The following is a 15,812-nucleotide window of genomic DNA, read 5'->3' as shown; positions in this document are numbered from 1 at the left end:
CTTTAATATGGGCTTTATGCTCAGGGGCCATTATCAGTAATCTGCAGAGGGGAGGGAGTCTGACCTGGTTTTTCAGCCCATCGCCGGACTGCCAGACACATTTTTCATATACCATCTGTAACACTCCGCCCAGCTTTATCAATCCCTCGTCTAAAATGGATATTAACAAGGATAAGGAACAAGTGAAAAAGAATCAGGAATTACGACCACCTGGACAGTTGACTGTCCCAGCTGACTTCGCCGACCCTGCCTGCTTTTATTTATTAATGTTGATCTATCACCATGTCAATATCGAAGGCTTAAACAGAAGCTTTAAGATTGACTTGGATTATCAAATACAGTCTTTCTGACCCCCCCCCCCAAAAAAAGACTCAAGATTTTGAATAAATTTGCGCATATTTCAAGACTTTGTTGTCTTGTTTGCTCGCCAGGGCGGCATCATTTCCCCAGTTAAAGGAGGCCACAGTTGCCCCAACATGCCCATTTAGTCAGTTAGAAAAAAAAATCTGATCGAATCTGATCTGTGCTCCTGTGTGACGCAGTTATGGTTTTTCCAAAAATCAGCTGAGATTAAAGATTCAGGGACAAATGTTAAAAAGTGGCGTAAACACTCTGTCTGGTGCAACCTCGAGGATCTGTAAAAGCTAATGCCCTTTTTTTTAAAAGCAATTTATTTAAATAAAGGCAGCTGTTACATATTTTCCATTTAGTGAGGTTATTTAAATCTATCATTGGTCTTTATCTTAATATGCTGCCAAAAACCCTCAGTTCTGTTCAGAACTGCACTTTGTGCAAGAAAAAAAATAAGCATCTTTAGCCATGAATTACAGTAAAGCGCAGAGTTTCGGCGGACATTGTCGATAAATTTCACATTATTAAGCTGTTATATGTAATCACCGACTTCCTGGCTGAGCGTGTGATGCCTGTAGTCCTATTAAGTGATCCATTGTAAGACCATTTCTGCGACCATCCACATCTGTCCATCTCCTTTCTCCTGATCACACAACTGCCACCCCCCTCCCCACCCATCATCTCCTCATCTCACTCTTCTTTCTCTGTTGGAGCGAATGTGCTTAATCTGAAGTTGCTCCCCTACAATTGCGAGTGTGTGTGCGTGCATGTGTCTGTGCGTTAAATATGTAAGGAGATTAAACAGAGTTAAATCTCCGCGTCTGGCATAGAAATTCCAATCACATAACCTATGAGCGCGTCCCGTCTCCGTGCCTCTGTATGCGCTCCCTTCAGAGGTAACAGCCACCCCCCCCCCCCCCCCCCCCCTCCAGTCCACCCAAACCATCACAGGCTTTAGCCCAAATCCTTTCTGTGTCACATGACTGATATTTGCAGCTGGACATTTGACATACATTTGTTATGATTATTTTGACGCACATTTGAAGGACGTTCTGACATTCTCGGTCCAAATAACGCGATGCTGATTGCTTTAAATCAATAGCTGTGGAATCCCATTAGCCCAGTCGTGTTTTACTTGTGTTCGCCGTTGACCCCTGACCTGTCACGGGCTGTAAATGCGGTGTTTTGCTGTCTGTTTCAGTACACAGTGAGGATGTGGGCTCTACCAGGCTGTACTTTGTGAATGCCTCCCTGCAGAGGGTAACCTACTCCAGCTCAGTGGGGGTGTCCCTGCCCTGTCCAGCAGGAGGCACCCCCAGTGCCCTGCTGCGCTGGTACCTGGCCACCGGCGACGACATCTACGACGTGCCCCACATAAGACACGTGCACTCCAATGGCACCCTGCAACTGTACCCCTTCTCGCCCTCTGCCTACAACAGCTACATCCATGACAACGACTATTTCTGCACTGCTGAAAACCAGGCCGGCAAGATCCGCAGTCCAAACATCCGCATCAAAGCCGGTGAGTTGAGGGTGAAAGGTCCGCTCGAGTGACCGCGGTGGTGATCATGACGACGGCGGTGGGAGCAAGCGGCCATTTGCCAGAACGCAGAGCCGAGCAGATGTGATTGGCAGCTGCGAAAAACTCCACCCACTCTCAGAATCACCTGCCCTAAAATAGCCCGCCACGACCTGATCGCAGATTGACCTAGAACACTGTCCCCAGAGAGAACATCTGCATCACAGTCGACACCGACCCTCTGACCACACCTTTGACTGGGCGGGCCTCAGAGCCGTGCCTTTTATATCGACAAAATGGTGCCACATGCACCTCCAGAACGGCATCCTGGTCCAAAGCGCGACCCCTTAAAGTGAGCAAATCCAGAGTGACAGCACATTAGGGATATTAAAATATCCCAGCATGACTTTTTGCTTTTAAAGCTTTTTCACAATTTTCTCCAACTCTATCACTCTTCTTGGAGAAATGTGACTTTTTCTGCCTTGATACAGATTTTTTTTTACCCCTCACAGAAAAATGGATGTTATTGATCTCTGTAGAAATATGTTTATTACTCAGATATGCAGAACAGGAGGCAATTAATAAACTCCAGATATTATAGGTAGTCTATTTTTAGAAATTATGACTAAAAGCGGCATCTGTTGCCACCACGTTTCCTTCCTCCACGGTCCTCATTCTCCTCCTCCCCACTCCCTCGTTCTTCAAACTGTCCTCCTGCACCAGGCTAAATATAGCTGCAGCACGCTTCTTTAATTATCTCTCATTAACAAACCTAACTGGTGCTGTTCATTGATTGGAGGCTGTCTTAATAAGCGAGACCTCATCTCCACTAAAACCATACACTGCACCTATTGTCCCCCCCCCCCCTTTCCTTCATTCTGCCATTCATTCAGGACAGTTGTTCCCCTCCCCCCTTCCCTCCTGCCACCCAACAGCTGTTTTCATATTCTGCCTCCCAACACCAACCTGGACTAATACTCATATTCACGCTAATACTAATACTAGCGCCAAGTTGCGGATTTGAGCCAGGACCCTGAGCTGCATGCCAGCCGGGCGTTGCCTTCATTCCCACATGACCCTAAAGCCTGGCCTCAGGAGACAGGGGATTAGCAGGAAGCAAACATCCTGCAGCCAGCGGCCTCCATCAGGGCCTCGGCCTCCCGAGCTGAGAGGAACCTGTGCACCAGCTCGTTTCCAGGGTGTAAACAATACAAACAGAACATTTTCCTACCTTTCGCACCTGAAACAGAGAAATCTCAAACCAGTTTCTTAGCAACCTTATGGAGTTGATGTGATTTTGAAAATTAAACTCATTTAGGGTAAACTCACCTGGGTACATAAACAGCAAATCCAGACTTTCAAGAAGATGTGACACCGCAGCGATAAAAATGTTTTCCGTGATCATCCTGCCTAATGGCGGCTTGTGCCATTTATGCTGAGAGCAGAGGCAGGATAAGAAGAGTTCAAACAAAACACAAGGGTAGGCCAGCAATTTCCAGTGAATGAATGTGGAGTGCTGTTGTAATTGATGAAAGGCTGTTTTCGCTCTGGAGTGTTAATGTGCTGTTCTCCATGATGTATAGAGGGCTGATACAGTAGGAACTAACCTACAATACAACATGAATTTATATTAGCCGACATATTCTATTATTTCACACACATTCTGGATGGCTTCATGCAATTCTGACCGCGCTCGTTGTTAAAAACATTTGTGAATCCATTCCTCAAATGACATTTAGACCATCACGGGTCACTGCCTATTCAGTGATATGGAAATGATTTTGCCTTTTAAAACATATATTGGCTGTCTCAATGTTTTGGCGTGTGCTTGTGCAGTTTTCAGGGAGCCCTACACCGTGCGTGTGGCGGATCAGCGCTCGATGCGGGGCAACGTAGCTGTGTTCAAGTGCCTCATCCCAGCTGCCGTGCAGGAATATGTCAGCGTCGTGTCCTGGGAGAGAGACACCGTCTCTATCGTCCCAGGTAGGAACACATGAACCACTGTATGAGCATGTCCTTGTTTGTGTGTGTGTGTGTCTCAGGACAGTTGATGCTCCGCTGTCCTCCATGATTGACTGAACTCTTAACTTGTGTCTTCTGTCTGCTCACTGTTCTGGATCGCTGATCTGGTCTGCTCCTCCTTCATCCCTCCTCCCTGACTCCCCATTCTCTTCTGCTTGCTTCCCCTCTACTATTGAAGCTGTTGTTATGAGCTCGCTCTGCTTTTTCGGAGGTGCTATTTTAAAGCAGTGAAAACATTGATAATAGGATTAACATGAGATTAACACTTTGCTATATCTGTCATTCTATCGCGATCAATCGCTGATATGAAACGCACCTCGAGGTAACGCTGGGACGGTCAAAGGGTCAAAGCTGAACTGGAGTTTTTACACTTTTTCTTCTGACTTACTTTTTTTAATCACTTGCACTTTCATTATAAGGCTTCGGACTTTGACTGGTGTCAATAACGGACATCTTCTTACCCAGATTTGGCCTGTTGGGTCTATTTCAGTCTTCTTCTTTACTTAGCTTTAGCACCACTTTCTTTAAGTACATGGCCGCAATTACAAACTGAGGACATCGATAGGACCGTGCCCTAACATTCATCTTCATTAACCTAATTTGCATGTGTGTGTGTGTGTGTGTGTGTCTGTGTGTGTGTGTGTGTGTGTGTAAGCCAAAGAGGGAAATGTACCGTTCTATTGTTTTGGTGTGCTGATCATAAAGATATTATAAGTAGTTTATCATGCTGTTGTTCATAGATGAATTCAGGCTCTGCAATAACAATGTCCTAGGAAGGGATGAGCAGAGAAATGAACTAAAGGAGAGGCAAGAAGGGTAGTAGGGCAAGAATTGCCTCAGGACCTGGCAGATGGTGTTTTATATTATATGTATGCAAAAAACACAGACGCCGTGTCACACATAAACATGCAATTTAATTTTCAGACATTTAGGTTTTAATCTATAGTGAATTGCAGTTTTGTCTTTGTTACGCAGCCCATTGTGACTCTACTTGTCATTGTGACTGAACATGACAGACTCTTGGTTTGCTTTAAAATATGCAAATCTGAACAAAGCAGAGTGTAAAAGAATGAGACTTTTTCGTTTCTTGCCTGACAACTAGATAAACATAAACACAGCTGATGCGGCTTGGATACAGCAGCCTTCCTTATGTGTGTATTTCTGGGGTTTTGCATATGGGGACTGATGTGAATGCTGTCGGGAGGCTGCTGTGTGTAATTAGGGGTATATAGGTCAGTAGATGGGCAGTGAGTGTGAGGATCAGATGCCGAACATGATGAGCTGCTCACTGAACTCGCGAATTTGTTTCTCTGCGACAGAATCGCGCACAACTCCCACAACACTGTGTCTTCTCACCGTCTTTCTGCTCAACCATGACCCCAGCCTACCTGTTTATCAGTATAGAGACCTCACGCTTCAGCACAAACCCACAGGGAAGCAAAAAACAAGCCCAAACTACAGCCGATACACGTGTCTTTACACAGAGAAGCTGTAAACCTGTCATGGTGTCCATGTAGGGTCTCATTCTTCCAGGTCGGTCCAGTTGACTCTTTCCTAGACCTTAATGGGTAAACCTCCCATCTTCGGCAGCCAGCAGGACTGTACGTTTAGGTCTAATGAAGATGTGAAAATTAAAATTGATTTTGTGGCTGAAGGCTCTCAGCATCCTATTGAGTGTTCATTTGGCTGTTGTTGAGTGTCACTATTCGCCCCACCTGAAAGAGAAAAAAGGAAGGGCTGCAACCGCCCTAATCTGGGCAAATCCATCCTGTGAATAGGGGCACACATGTCATCTTCTCAACAAAAAACTGTGGACGAGGATGGTAGCTGCTGCCTGCAGGCTCTGATCAGCAGCACGATCACATACGGATCTGAAGGTTGGGCCGATGACATAACATACTGCAGCCGTGGCCTCTGAACCCCAACAGGTTCCACTCTGTTAAGCACACGTTCCCCATCTGGAAAGATGTCTGTGTGTGTGTGTGTGTGTGTGTGTGTCTGAGATTGTCCCACTTTTGCTGTCCAGCCAGGACAGTAATGGGGGGGGCTTTAAGAGGGTACGGGTATAGGCAAACTGACCTATTTCCCTGTCGCCACCCCATCCCGTACCATCCCATTACTTAAGCATTGTGAGTGTGTTCAAGTGTGCCTGTGCGTGTGTGTCTGACCCTCACAAGACAATAGAGTCCCGCTAGTCTGAGCAACGATCTGAAGCAGGGACGGAGAGATGGAGAGCGTGTGGACGGGAATGAAAACAGCGGGACGCAGAGAGGGTTGAGTCTGTGTTTAAGGCTGTCAGTCAGCAGCGGTAAGCTAATAAGAGGCTTGGATGGGAGAAAGTGGACCAGCAGATGGCTGCAGCCACATGGTGGCCCATAGAAGGTGCCATCCGTGAACCATCAAATCCACCGACCACAGAGTTAGTTTATGGTTTTAAACAATCTTTATGATTTACACAATAATAACAACAAAAAGACCGCACTGAAAATCAGCTGCATGAGCTCAGCCACCGCCGGCTGGATGCTGAGGCATCAGACCTTAATGTGAAGATGGATTTTAATGGCAGCCACCGGGTGGCCAGGTCACTTACAGGCTACATTACAGATCAATCTTCTACCCCTGGGGTCTCTGCTGGAAGTCAGACAGTTCAAGAGGGGCACAATAAGGCACACACACACACACACACACACACACACACACACACACACACACGCACAGAGCAACAATCTCCACACTCCACACTATTAATATATCCTCGCCTGCAATTATTTTCACCATGGTTACACCAAATCATAGTTTCGTGTCTGTAATATTAAGAGTCAGGTAAAAAAAAATGTTGCTCCTTGTGGAAGGAAAAAGGCAAATCCAACTAATCAAACTGATATTTTTGGATTGGTTCGATAATTATTGCAGGTTTAGTCACAATTCGAGTGGGCTAAAACTGGTTTGGGTCTCCGTCACGGTTTGCATGCTGCTTTATTCATGCACGCTCATGCGGCTCAGTACTTATAAACTTAATGAAATAAGGCTCCACACGTCCAGGGTGAGGAGAGGAGAGGTGACAAAGGCAGAAGGACCTCATGGAGAGCAGAGGCATGTCGGGACACAGTGTCTGTTTGTAAATCCGCGCGCTCAGAGCAGGAATACATTAATAGGTACTCTTGTTCGGGACACTGCAGACTCTTGTAAACACAGATCTGACACTTTAGGCACTCTTCGACACAAAGTACACATGCACGCCAGTTCATAACAACACAATAAAGCCATTTTCTCCTTTTGCATGAACCTGCCTGAATATGGAGCGCTCATTAAACATTAACTCAGGGTACATTAAGGCGGTCCTCTGCTCCACATCCTTGCTGAGCTTGTGCCGCCTGGGTGCGGCAGGACACAGTGTGACAAAACAGGACAGCCAGCACGTGGCGTCCCCAGGGCTCATTGAACACAACACCATCGACTGTCGCCCTCTGTCAACGCCCCCGCCATCCCTCAGCCCCCTCCCTCATGTCTCCGACCAATGGTCCTGTTCCTGTCCCACATGGCCAAGAGGAGGAGATCAGGAAAGGATGTGAAAGGTGCCAATAAAGATGGCTGCAGATGTGGAAAATGAACGGCAGTAAGGCAGAAAAATCATCGAAAGGTGACCAAACATAAAAAAAAAAAAAAAAAAAAAAAAAAACATGGGGGATTTGTTCAACTCAACTTATCTGCCCTTTTTGGTATTTTTTGCCACACTCACCATTTTTGATGAGAGCAACACAGTTCTGGGCGGGAGCAGATGGGGTGCTGGCAGCCATCTTTTACTCAGTTAGGCTGAGTAGGCACGTGGGTGATGGGTGGGTGTGTAAATTAGCACAAAACAAGTGTGTGTGCACATATGTGTGTGTGTGCACGTGTGTGTGTGTGTGTGTGGTGTGTGTGTGTGTGTCTGAGATTGTCCCACTTTTGCTGTCCAGCCAGGACAGTAATGGGGGGGCTTTAAGAGGGTACGGGTATAGGCAAACTGACCTATTTCCCTGTCGCCACCCCATCCCGTACCATCCCATTACTTAAGCATTGTGAGTGTGTTCAAGTGTGCCTGTGCGTGTGTGTCTGACCCTCACAAGACAATAGAGTCCCGCTAGTCTGAGCAACGATCCGAAGCAGGGACGGAGAGATGGAGAGCGTGTGGACGGGAATGAAAACAGCGGGACGCAGAGAGGGTTGAGTCTGTGTTTAAGGCTGTCAGTCAGCAGCGGTAAGCTAATAAGAGGCTTGGATGGGAGAAAGTGGACCAGCAGATGGCTGCAGCCACATGGTGGCCCATAGAAGGTGCCATCCGTGAACCATCAAATCCACCGACCACAGAGTTAGTTTATGGTTTTAAACAATCTTTATGATTTACACAATAATAACAACAAAAAGACCGCACTGAAAATCAGCTGCATGAGCTCAGCCACCGCCGGCTGGATGCTGAGGCATCAGACCTTAATGTGAAGATGGATTTTAATGGCAGCCACCGGGTGGCCAGGTCACTTACAGGCTACATTACAGATCAATCTTCTACCCCTGGGGTCTCTGCTGGAAGTCAGACAGTTCAAGAGGGGCACAATAAGGCACACACACACACACACACACACACACACACACACACACACACACACACGCACAGAGCAACAATCTCCACACTCCACACTATTAATATATCCTCGCCTGCAATTATTTTCACCATGGTTACACCAAATCATAGTTTCGTGTCTGTAATATTAAGAGTCAGGTAAAAAAAAATGTTGCTCCTTGTGGAAGGAAAAAGGCAAATCCAACTAATCAAACTGATATTTTTGGATTGGTTTGATAATTATTGCAGGTTTAGTCACAATTCGAGTGGGCTAAAACTGGTTTGGGTCTCCGTCACGGTTTGCATGCTGCTTTATTCATGCACGCTCATGCGGCTCAGTACTTATAAACTTAATGAAATAAGGCTCCACACGTCAAGGGTGAGGAGAGGAGAGGTGACAAAGGCAGAAGGACCTCATGGAGAGCAGAGGCATGTCGGGACACAGTGTCTGTTTGTAAATCCGCGCGCTCAGAGCAGGAATACATTAATAGGTACTCTTGTTCGGGACACTGCAGACTCTTGTAAACACAGATCTGACACTTTAGGCACTCTTCGACACAAAGTACACATGCACGCCAGTTCATAACAACACAATAAAGCCATTTTCTCCTTTTGCATGAACCTGCCTGAATATGGAGCGCTCATTAAACATTAACTCAGGGTACATTAAGGCGGTCCTCTGCTCCACATCCTTGCTGAGCTTGTGCCGCCTGGGTGCGGCAGGACACAGTGTGACAAAACAGGACAGCCAGCACGTGGCGTCCCCAGGGCTCATTGAACACAACACCATCGACTGTCGCCCTCTGTCAACGCCCCCGCCATCCCTCAGCCCCCTCCCTCATGTCTCCGACCAATGGTCCTGTTCCTGTCCCACATGGCCAAGAGGAGGAGATCAGGAAAGGATGTGAAAGGTGCCAATAAAGATGGCTGCAGATGTGGAAAATGAACGGCAGTAAGGCAGAAAAATCATCGAAAGGTGACCAAACATAAAAAAAAAAAAAAAAAAAAAAAACATGGGGGATTTGTTCAACTCAACTTATCTGCCCTTTTTGGTATTTTTTGCCACACTCACCATTTTTGATGAGAGCAACACAGTTCTGGGCGGGAGCAGATGGGGTGCTGGCAGCCATCTTTTACTCAGTTAGGCTGAGTAGGCACGTGGGTGATGGGTGGGTGTGTAAATTAGCACAAAACAAGTGTGTGTGCACGTATGTGTGTGTGTGTGCACGTGTGTGTGTGTGTGAGTGAAGGGGGGGGGGGGGTACATGTGCATCTGATGTCTATATGTGCAAGGGGCACAATAGGCATAATTATCTCTGCTTGAGAGGCCCAGCTGGGAGGGGTTGGGGGGACACCGGCTATCGTTGAGAGAGTTCAACAATGGCTCAACCACTGGCTTTGTGTGTCCAGAGCAGAGGGCTGACAAGTGTCAGCTATTATTGACTATTTACACACCGCTACACACAGATGCTCACGTGCTCGTGTCGCGAAAATGAACCCAGTCTCACGGCGCTCTCGCCTGCCTTTTCCTCTCTCTCTCTCTCTCTCTCTCTCTCTCTCTCTCTCTCTCTCTCTCTCTCTCTCTCTCTCACACACACACACACACACCACACACACACACACATGCATTAGCATGTTTACAGTGCATCTCTGTATCACTGTCAATCAGTGTAAGAGGGAGAGATGGAAAAGGCCCTGCGAGCACATCACTTTGACAGAAATCTGGACACTATCTCAACCCACAAGCCCAGCTGTGTGAATACAGCAACTGTCAGAGACGGGGAGACGAGGCGGTGAGGAAGAGATGGTTTGACTTACACACTTCCCGTTTGTGACTTAGATAATGTAGAAATTAAGGGCTCTTGCCAATATTTGTCATTACAGCAAAGTCTGACTGGCTGGTCGTGCTGATCAGATTCTGGACTGTCCTGTTTTTCCTTTGTAGAATTGATGTGATGTAAAAGTCGTCCGTAGCTGTGACAGTTGTGCAGATGACTGACAACTATTCTCATCAATCCACCGTCAGCACTCGTGTGTCTAAATCAGTGCCAAAAATAAAGATATGTCACGCATCACCGCTTCAGCCATTGGAGTCAGATAATCTGGACATCTACCATCTAGATGCATTCTGGAAAGTGAAAGCAAGACGGCCAGTGTCACGGCTTAGAGTAAAAGAGCTGGAAGGTTTACGCGGCCTGGACTGGGTTAAGAAATAGGATTTGGGTAAAGAGGTTTTACCCCTTTTCTACGGCTTTCGTCTTCTCTTTTGTTTCGGTGAGTAAAACCAGGATTAGCACAAGGAGATTAGAACAGGCTTTACTAAGAAATTGCATTTAAGGAAATGCTTATTTATTCAGCTTGCAGCAAATGCAAGAAGTTATGCCCCCCCCCCCATATCTTGATGTCTGCGTTTGTCTTGGTATTAAAGGCAAGTTATTGTTTCCTAAATGTTCTACTTAAAGGAGAATTCTTTCTGTGACTGACTGGACTGGATTTGGGGAAACCTGATCAATCGTTTTCCGTTCTGATCACCGTGGGAACTCTAGTTAGTTATACAGTAAGAGGGTTTTAGATTAAGAGGCGTTTGGCCAGTGGGAGACTTCCCGGGGAGACGCCATCAGGGATTTACTGGGATCCCCGGTGGTCATCCAAGTGCCATGTTCTTACATGACCTCTCAATCAGACCTATTGATCTCCCTGACTATTAGCTGTCCAAACACACAAAGGCCAGATCAACAGCGCAGGCGGTGATTGAGTGCGGTGGCTGAGACGGTGCACAGATATGGGCCCGGTGCTCTGGGGCCAGCGCGAAAGAAAAGTGTTTTGCGATGTTTCCCGGCCCGGCCTCTGTGGACACGAATGTCATGTGTAGTCAAGTCAATAATTCAACATGACCACAGCAGTGAGTTGTTTGCTCTTTCTGTCCCTCTCCAGTAAAGTCAACATTTCAGCGTGTAGGCAGCGAAGATGAAACAGCAAATATTCACTGCATTCTTGGTAGATTAGGAACATCTTAATCTCCGGCTGCATAAGCCTTAATTTACTTCTATTTATGAATATAACTAAGGACTGTCATGTTTGTTGCATTGCTGTTAAATCTGCTTGTTATCTTGTTTTCTTTTTTAACCATTATTATCTTAAATTATTCCAACAAAGACTCGAGGCGGTTATTTCCTTTCCTTCACTTTTTTTCTTGTTTGGCACATTTAGCGACCTCCTCAGATACTCCATTTTTTCTTTCTTTTTTTTTTTTTTATTAAACCTGGCCTTTTAAGCTCCCCCTGGACTCTTCCTATCTAAACCCCCCCCACTGGTACAGTGTTCTACTTAGAGGCGGTTTGGAAAAGATGGATCAGGCTTCCTGGAACGTGCGTCATATTGTACATACGCAGAACGCTCGTGTGATGTTCTGTTGTTTTTTTGGGTAAACTGTGTGTATGTGTGTGTGTGCATGTGTGTGTCTGTGTGCGTGGGGGGGTACTTAGGCTCTCTCTCCCCATGTTGGGCAGTGACACGCCTCTGCCACCAGCACTCTAATAGGGAGGGACCAGGCCGCTCACTCAGTGCTGCTAATGCAGCTCAGTGCCCCAGGCCATGGGCTAAGCTGGAGTACATCACATCATCTCACAGACACACACACACACACACACACACACACACACACACACACACACACATACACACACATATATGTCCACCTCTGCCTCTTATCCACTGCAAAATCAACAAGGTGGAGTGGGTAATGTTTGGGTAACATTTAAAAAAAAAAAAGAATTAATATAGTTGCTGTTTGGGCCACAGCGGATCACTCCTGTGTGGTGAATGTGTGAGTGTGTGCGTGTGCGTGTGCCTGTGTGTGTGTGTGTATAAGGTTTCTCTCTCACGAGACTCTCATTATCACTGCTGTCCCAGATGTCACCAAGCACATGAAACACACGTCATGAATAATGGAGTCCTATTTCTACATCTCTCCCCGTTTCAGTCCATCCTCCCACCCTCCTCGCCTCCATTGCCCGTTTTGTCTGAGGCTTCTACTGATGCTTAATCTCCCCGGCGCTGCCTCTATCCGAGATGGTCCATTTAGCTTTATGCTGCATCGGCCTATCTGGTTAGAATGGGTTCATGGACGGGAACGTGGCATCTCTGCAGCCTTGCACCGAATTAGATCAAATGATGTCTTTTGCATAGGATCGGATCCCCCCAACCGTCCAGTAAGGCTGCCCCCCAACCCCACCACCTCACCCTGCCACATTATCCCCTCCCCCCAGTGTTTACTGTTCAAAGTCACACAGAGCAAATTGGGACAGAGCCGCTAAGTGAAGCAGAAGGGACATGGTTCCATTGCAGCACAAACTGGACTCTGTCTCAACCCTCCTGTGTGTCTACATCTCCGCCTCCACCTCTGGCCCACTCCTCACCACCCCTCAACTTTGGACAGTAACACCCCCCCACCACCACCACCACACACTCGGGATAAGCCGCACATACGCCGCAACTCAGCAGCAAGGGAGGGGGCAGCGGGGGCATGATTGAAAGATGAGGTAAGCAGTCAGAATTGGTTAGGAAGGAGGAGAGCAGTCCGGATTAGACCGCGGAGCGTGGCTTTTTAATGAAAACATGACAGAGTCGCAGCTTCTTCCAGCGACTTGACACTAGACCTTCCCCCCCAATCCCTTTCCAGAACACCAACAAGCGACGGAGAAGAAACAAGAAGCAATTGAACCTCGAGTTTCAGACATTGCTCATGCAGCGTTAGCCCTGACTGCCGATGTGACTCATGCTCGGTCTGAACAGCTCAGCGGCGCTAACAAAGTAGCTTTTATAGAGGAGACGCAGCAGGGTGGGCTCACACTGCACAATTAGTTGTTACACATCAGCCGCGCCAATAAAACCTGCGTTGAATGTGAATTGAATGGAGTTAAGAGGGCGCCATTCATGGACGTTAAGTAAGTGCACAGGAGAAAAAAGGCAGGAAAGTGTATATATTTAATTGGCTGACACCTGCTTCTACTGGGGCATTTTAATGTACAGAGGAGAGACGGGGGGGCAATGGGAGGGTGGAGTGAGCAATCAGAGCGAACACAAATGCAATAGCCGTCTTTTTTTGCATAAAGGTTTGAAGGGAAAACAGAAGAAAGCAGATTTCATCCTCTATTTTGCCTCATTTTGCTGCTGAAAACACTGGACAGTTTACTCTCTGCTGATTTAATTGCATGGTTTGATTTTTCTTTTTAATTCCTGGGACATTTCGCTGCCCTATTTTATTCTGTGTACACTCCTGACACGTCTGCATTTGTGTGTACCAAGCATACTCCAGCAGGAGAATATCACCTGAATATTCAGCATTATTTTTGTCTTTGTCTTCTTTCTGTGACAGTCGCAAGGCTTTGATCCACTCCTCCTCCTCCTCCCTTTTCTCTTCGCACCTACTTTCAAATCCCTCCCTGCAACTTTCTGTTGACGGCAACCGTATGAAGCCAAGATCTACAATGCAGTTGTTTTCTTTTATCAATTAGTAATGATGCAAAATTTCAATTGAAAAAATGGCATCTTTGATTTGGGAAATTATCTTTTATCATTTTGTAAAATGATAAATGAATGAGAATGTCCATCCACACTTGATGGTGTTTACATGTTTGATTAGTCATGTACAGTACATGCAGCCACTTGCCTTTTTTTGTCCAACAAAGCTTTTTCCTCCTCTTCCTGGTTCTTCAGGACCTCCTCCTTGTGTATTTTGATGCCAACCTCCATCCAGAGCTACCTGTTGCAAAATGCCCTTTTATTTGAAAAGAAAGTATCTAATACTCCCTTAATATTAATAATATAAAGATATTGAACAACTTCTCTTAAAGTAAATGATAGACAGCCCAACATCATCTTCAGTTTTATTCAGAAATCAATCTCCCACCTAATGTCAACATCACATTCCATGGATCCTTATTTTTTAGTACAGTTTAAAGGTCTTTTTCCCCTAAATGATCAATTTCTCTAAAGATGAAACTTGTTAAGCTGAAGGCATCCATCCAAAGATTTGTAGTGTGTGTGTGTGTGTGTGTGGGGGGGGGGGGGGGGGGGGGTGAAACCTCTGACCCTGGTGCAACCTTTTTAAGCTTTGGCTCATATTAACAAATAAACCTGGGCGTAACCACCAGAATCCTTCAAGGCGAGCAGACACCAGCACTAATGTTGGATAAAGACCCCAGGGGTCAGACTGTAAGTGATCTGCCAGGAGAGTAAACAGGGATGAGTTCGATAGCTCATTAGCCGTTTCAGGATCGATTTGATATCGGACCCGTATCGGGAACTCCCACGGGTGCATTGGGCTTTTTTTTTCCACAAGAAAAAAAATCTGTATTTCATGTGGGAGAATCCAACAGGATGAGTCCTACTGAGGGAGACGTGGGTTATCTCTTTAAATAGTCTAATCCAGATAGTGTGAAAATGGAAACATCACTCTGAAGCAAGTAGGTCAGATTCGTTTGCCAGAGCTAAATTTGTTTTGGGTTGAGGGTGGATGAGCTGTGCGTAAGACTGCCCGTGAACTGGCGTCAGGTGACTTTCTGCGAGACCCTCAACCTTCAGATGACCTCCAACAAAGTTGTGAGAAGTTGGTTTTGATTTTGCACTCAAACCCAACATTGTGTGGAACCAGAAACTGTGCACTACATTTAGCTTTTTCCTATTCATTGTTGTTCTTATGCATTTATTTGTGTTTATTTTTGCAGTGATAAGGGTGAGACCCCCTCTGTTTCATCTGTGACTGTTGCACACGCGTTGTGCTTTAAAGTATGCTAAAATTGTAACAGGATCTCAGTGAGAAGACCCTAGCAACAGGGAGGGAAGGCTGAAGAAAGTGTGAGAGTGGGAGGGAGGGAGGGGGGAGGATGCAGAACATCAATAAATAATGGCCCCACCGAGGAGGTGGAAATATGGGCCTCGTTATCTTTGCGCCGACGCCTTCATTTGCATGTGAGAAAATGAGTCGGCTACGAGCTCACGCACACGCGCACGCACAAAAACACCTTTGGATCAACACAGGCTATGAGAACATATCCTATTTATAGGCTTGTGTTGTTATTTTAGCCAATTCTCCCAAACCTTCACGCTTCCGTTCCTGTTTTCTCTTCTGTTCTGCTCTTCAGAGTCGATGCTGCTCCGGCCTCCCAGGCTGTCGGACTGCTTTTGGATTCAAAATATAAACGATAATATAAGTTTAGCCAATGGTAGCAGACGTAATATAGCTGAGCACACAGCATTGCATTTTTTGTAAATTACAAAGGACAAGCATTTATCCTATCAGAACATATTCAAGCGATTGGG

General features: G+C 46.3%; 1 protein-coding gene across 1 annotated transcript in view; it reads left to right on the top strand.

The window, feature by feature from the left end:
* The window catches only part of LOC130537269 (cell adhesion molecule DSCAML1-like), a 41,277-nt gene that overhangs the window by 4,708 nt on the left and 20,757 nt on the right, over positions 1 to 15,812 (top strand). The window contains exons 2-3 of the mRNA XM_057053944.1: positions 1,553 to 1,873; positions 3,707 to 3,853. Of these exons, the coding sequence (XP_056909924.1) occupies positions 1,553 to 1,873; positions 3,707 to 3,853 (468 nt within the window). The remainder of the gene's footprint in view (positions 1 to 1,552; positions 1,874 to 3,706; positions 3,854 to 15,812) is intronic.

The sequence above is a fragment of the Takifugu flavidus genome, chromosome 14 (genome assembly GCF_003711565.1).
Source record: "Takifugu flavidus isolate HTHZ2018 chromosome 14, ASM371156v2, whole genome shotgun sequence".
Taxonomy (NCBI): Eukaryota; Metazoa; Chordata; class Actinopteri; order Tetraodontiformes; family Tetraodontidae; genus Takifugu; species Takifugu flavidus.
This window is presented reverse-complemented; position numbering and strand designations above follow the sequence as displayed.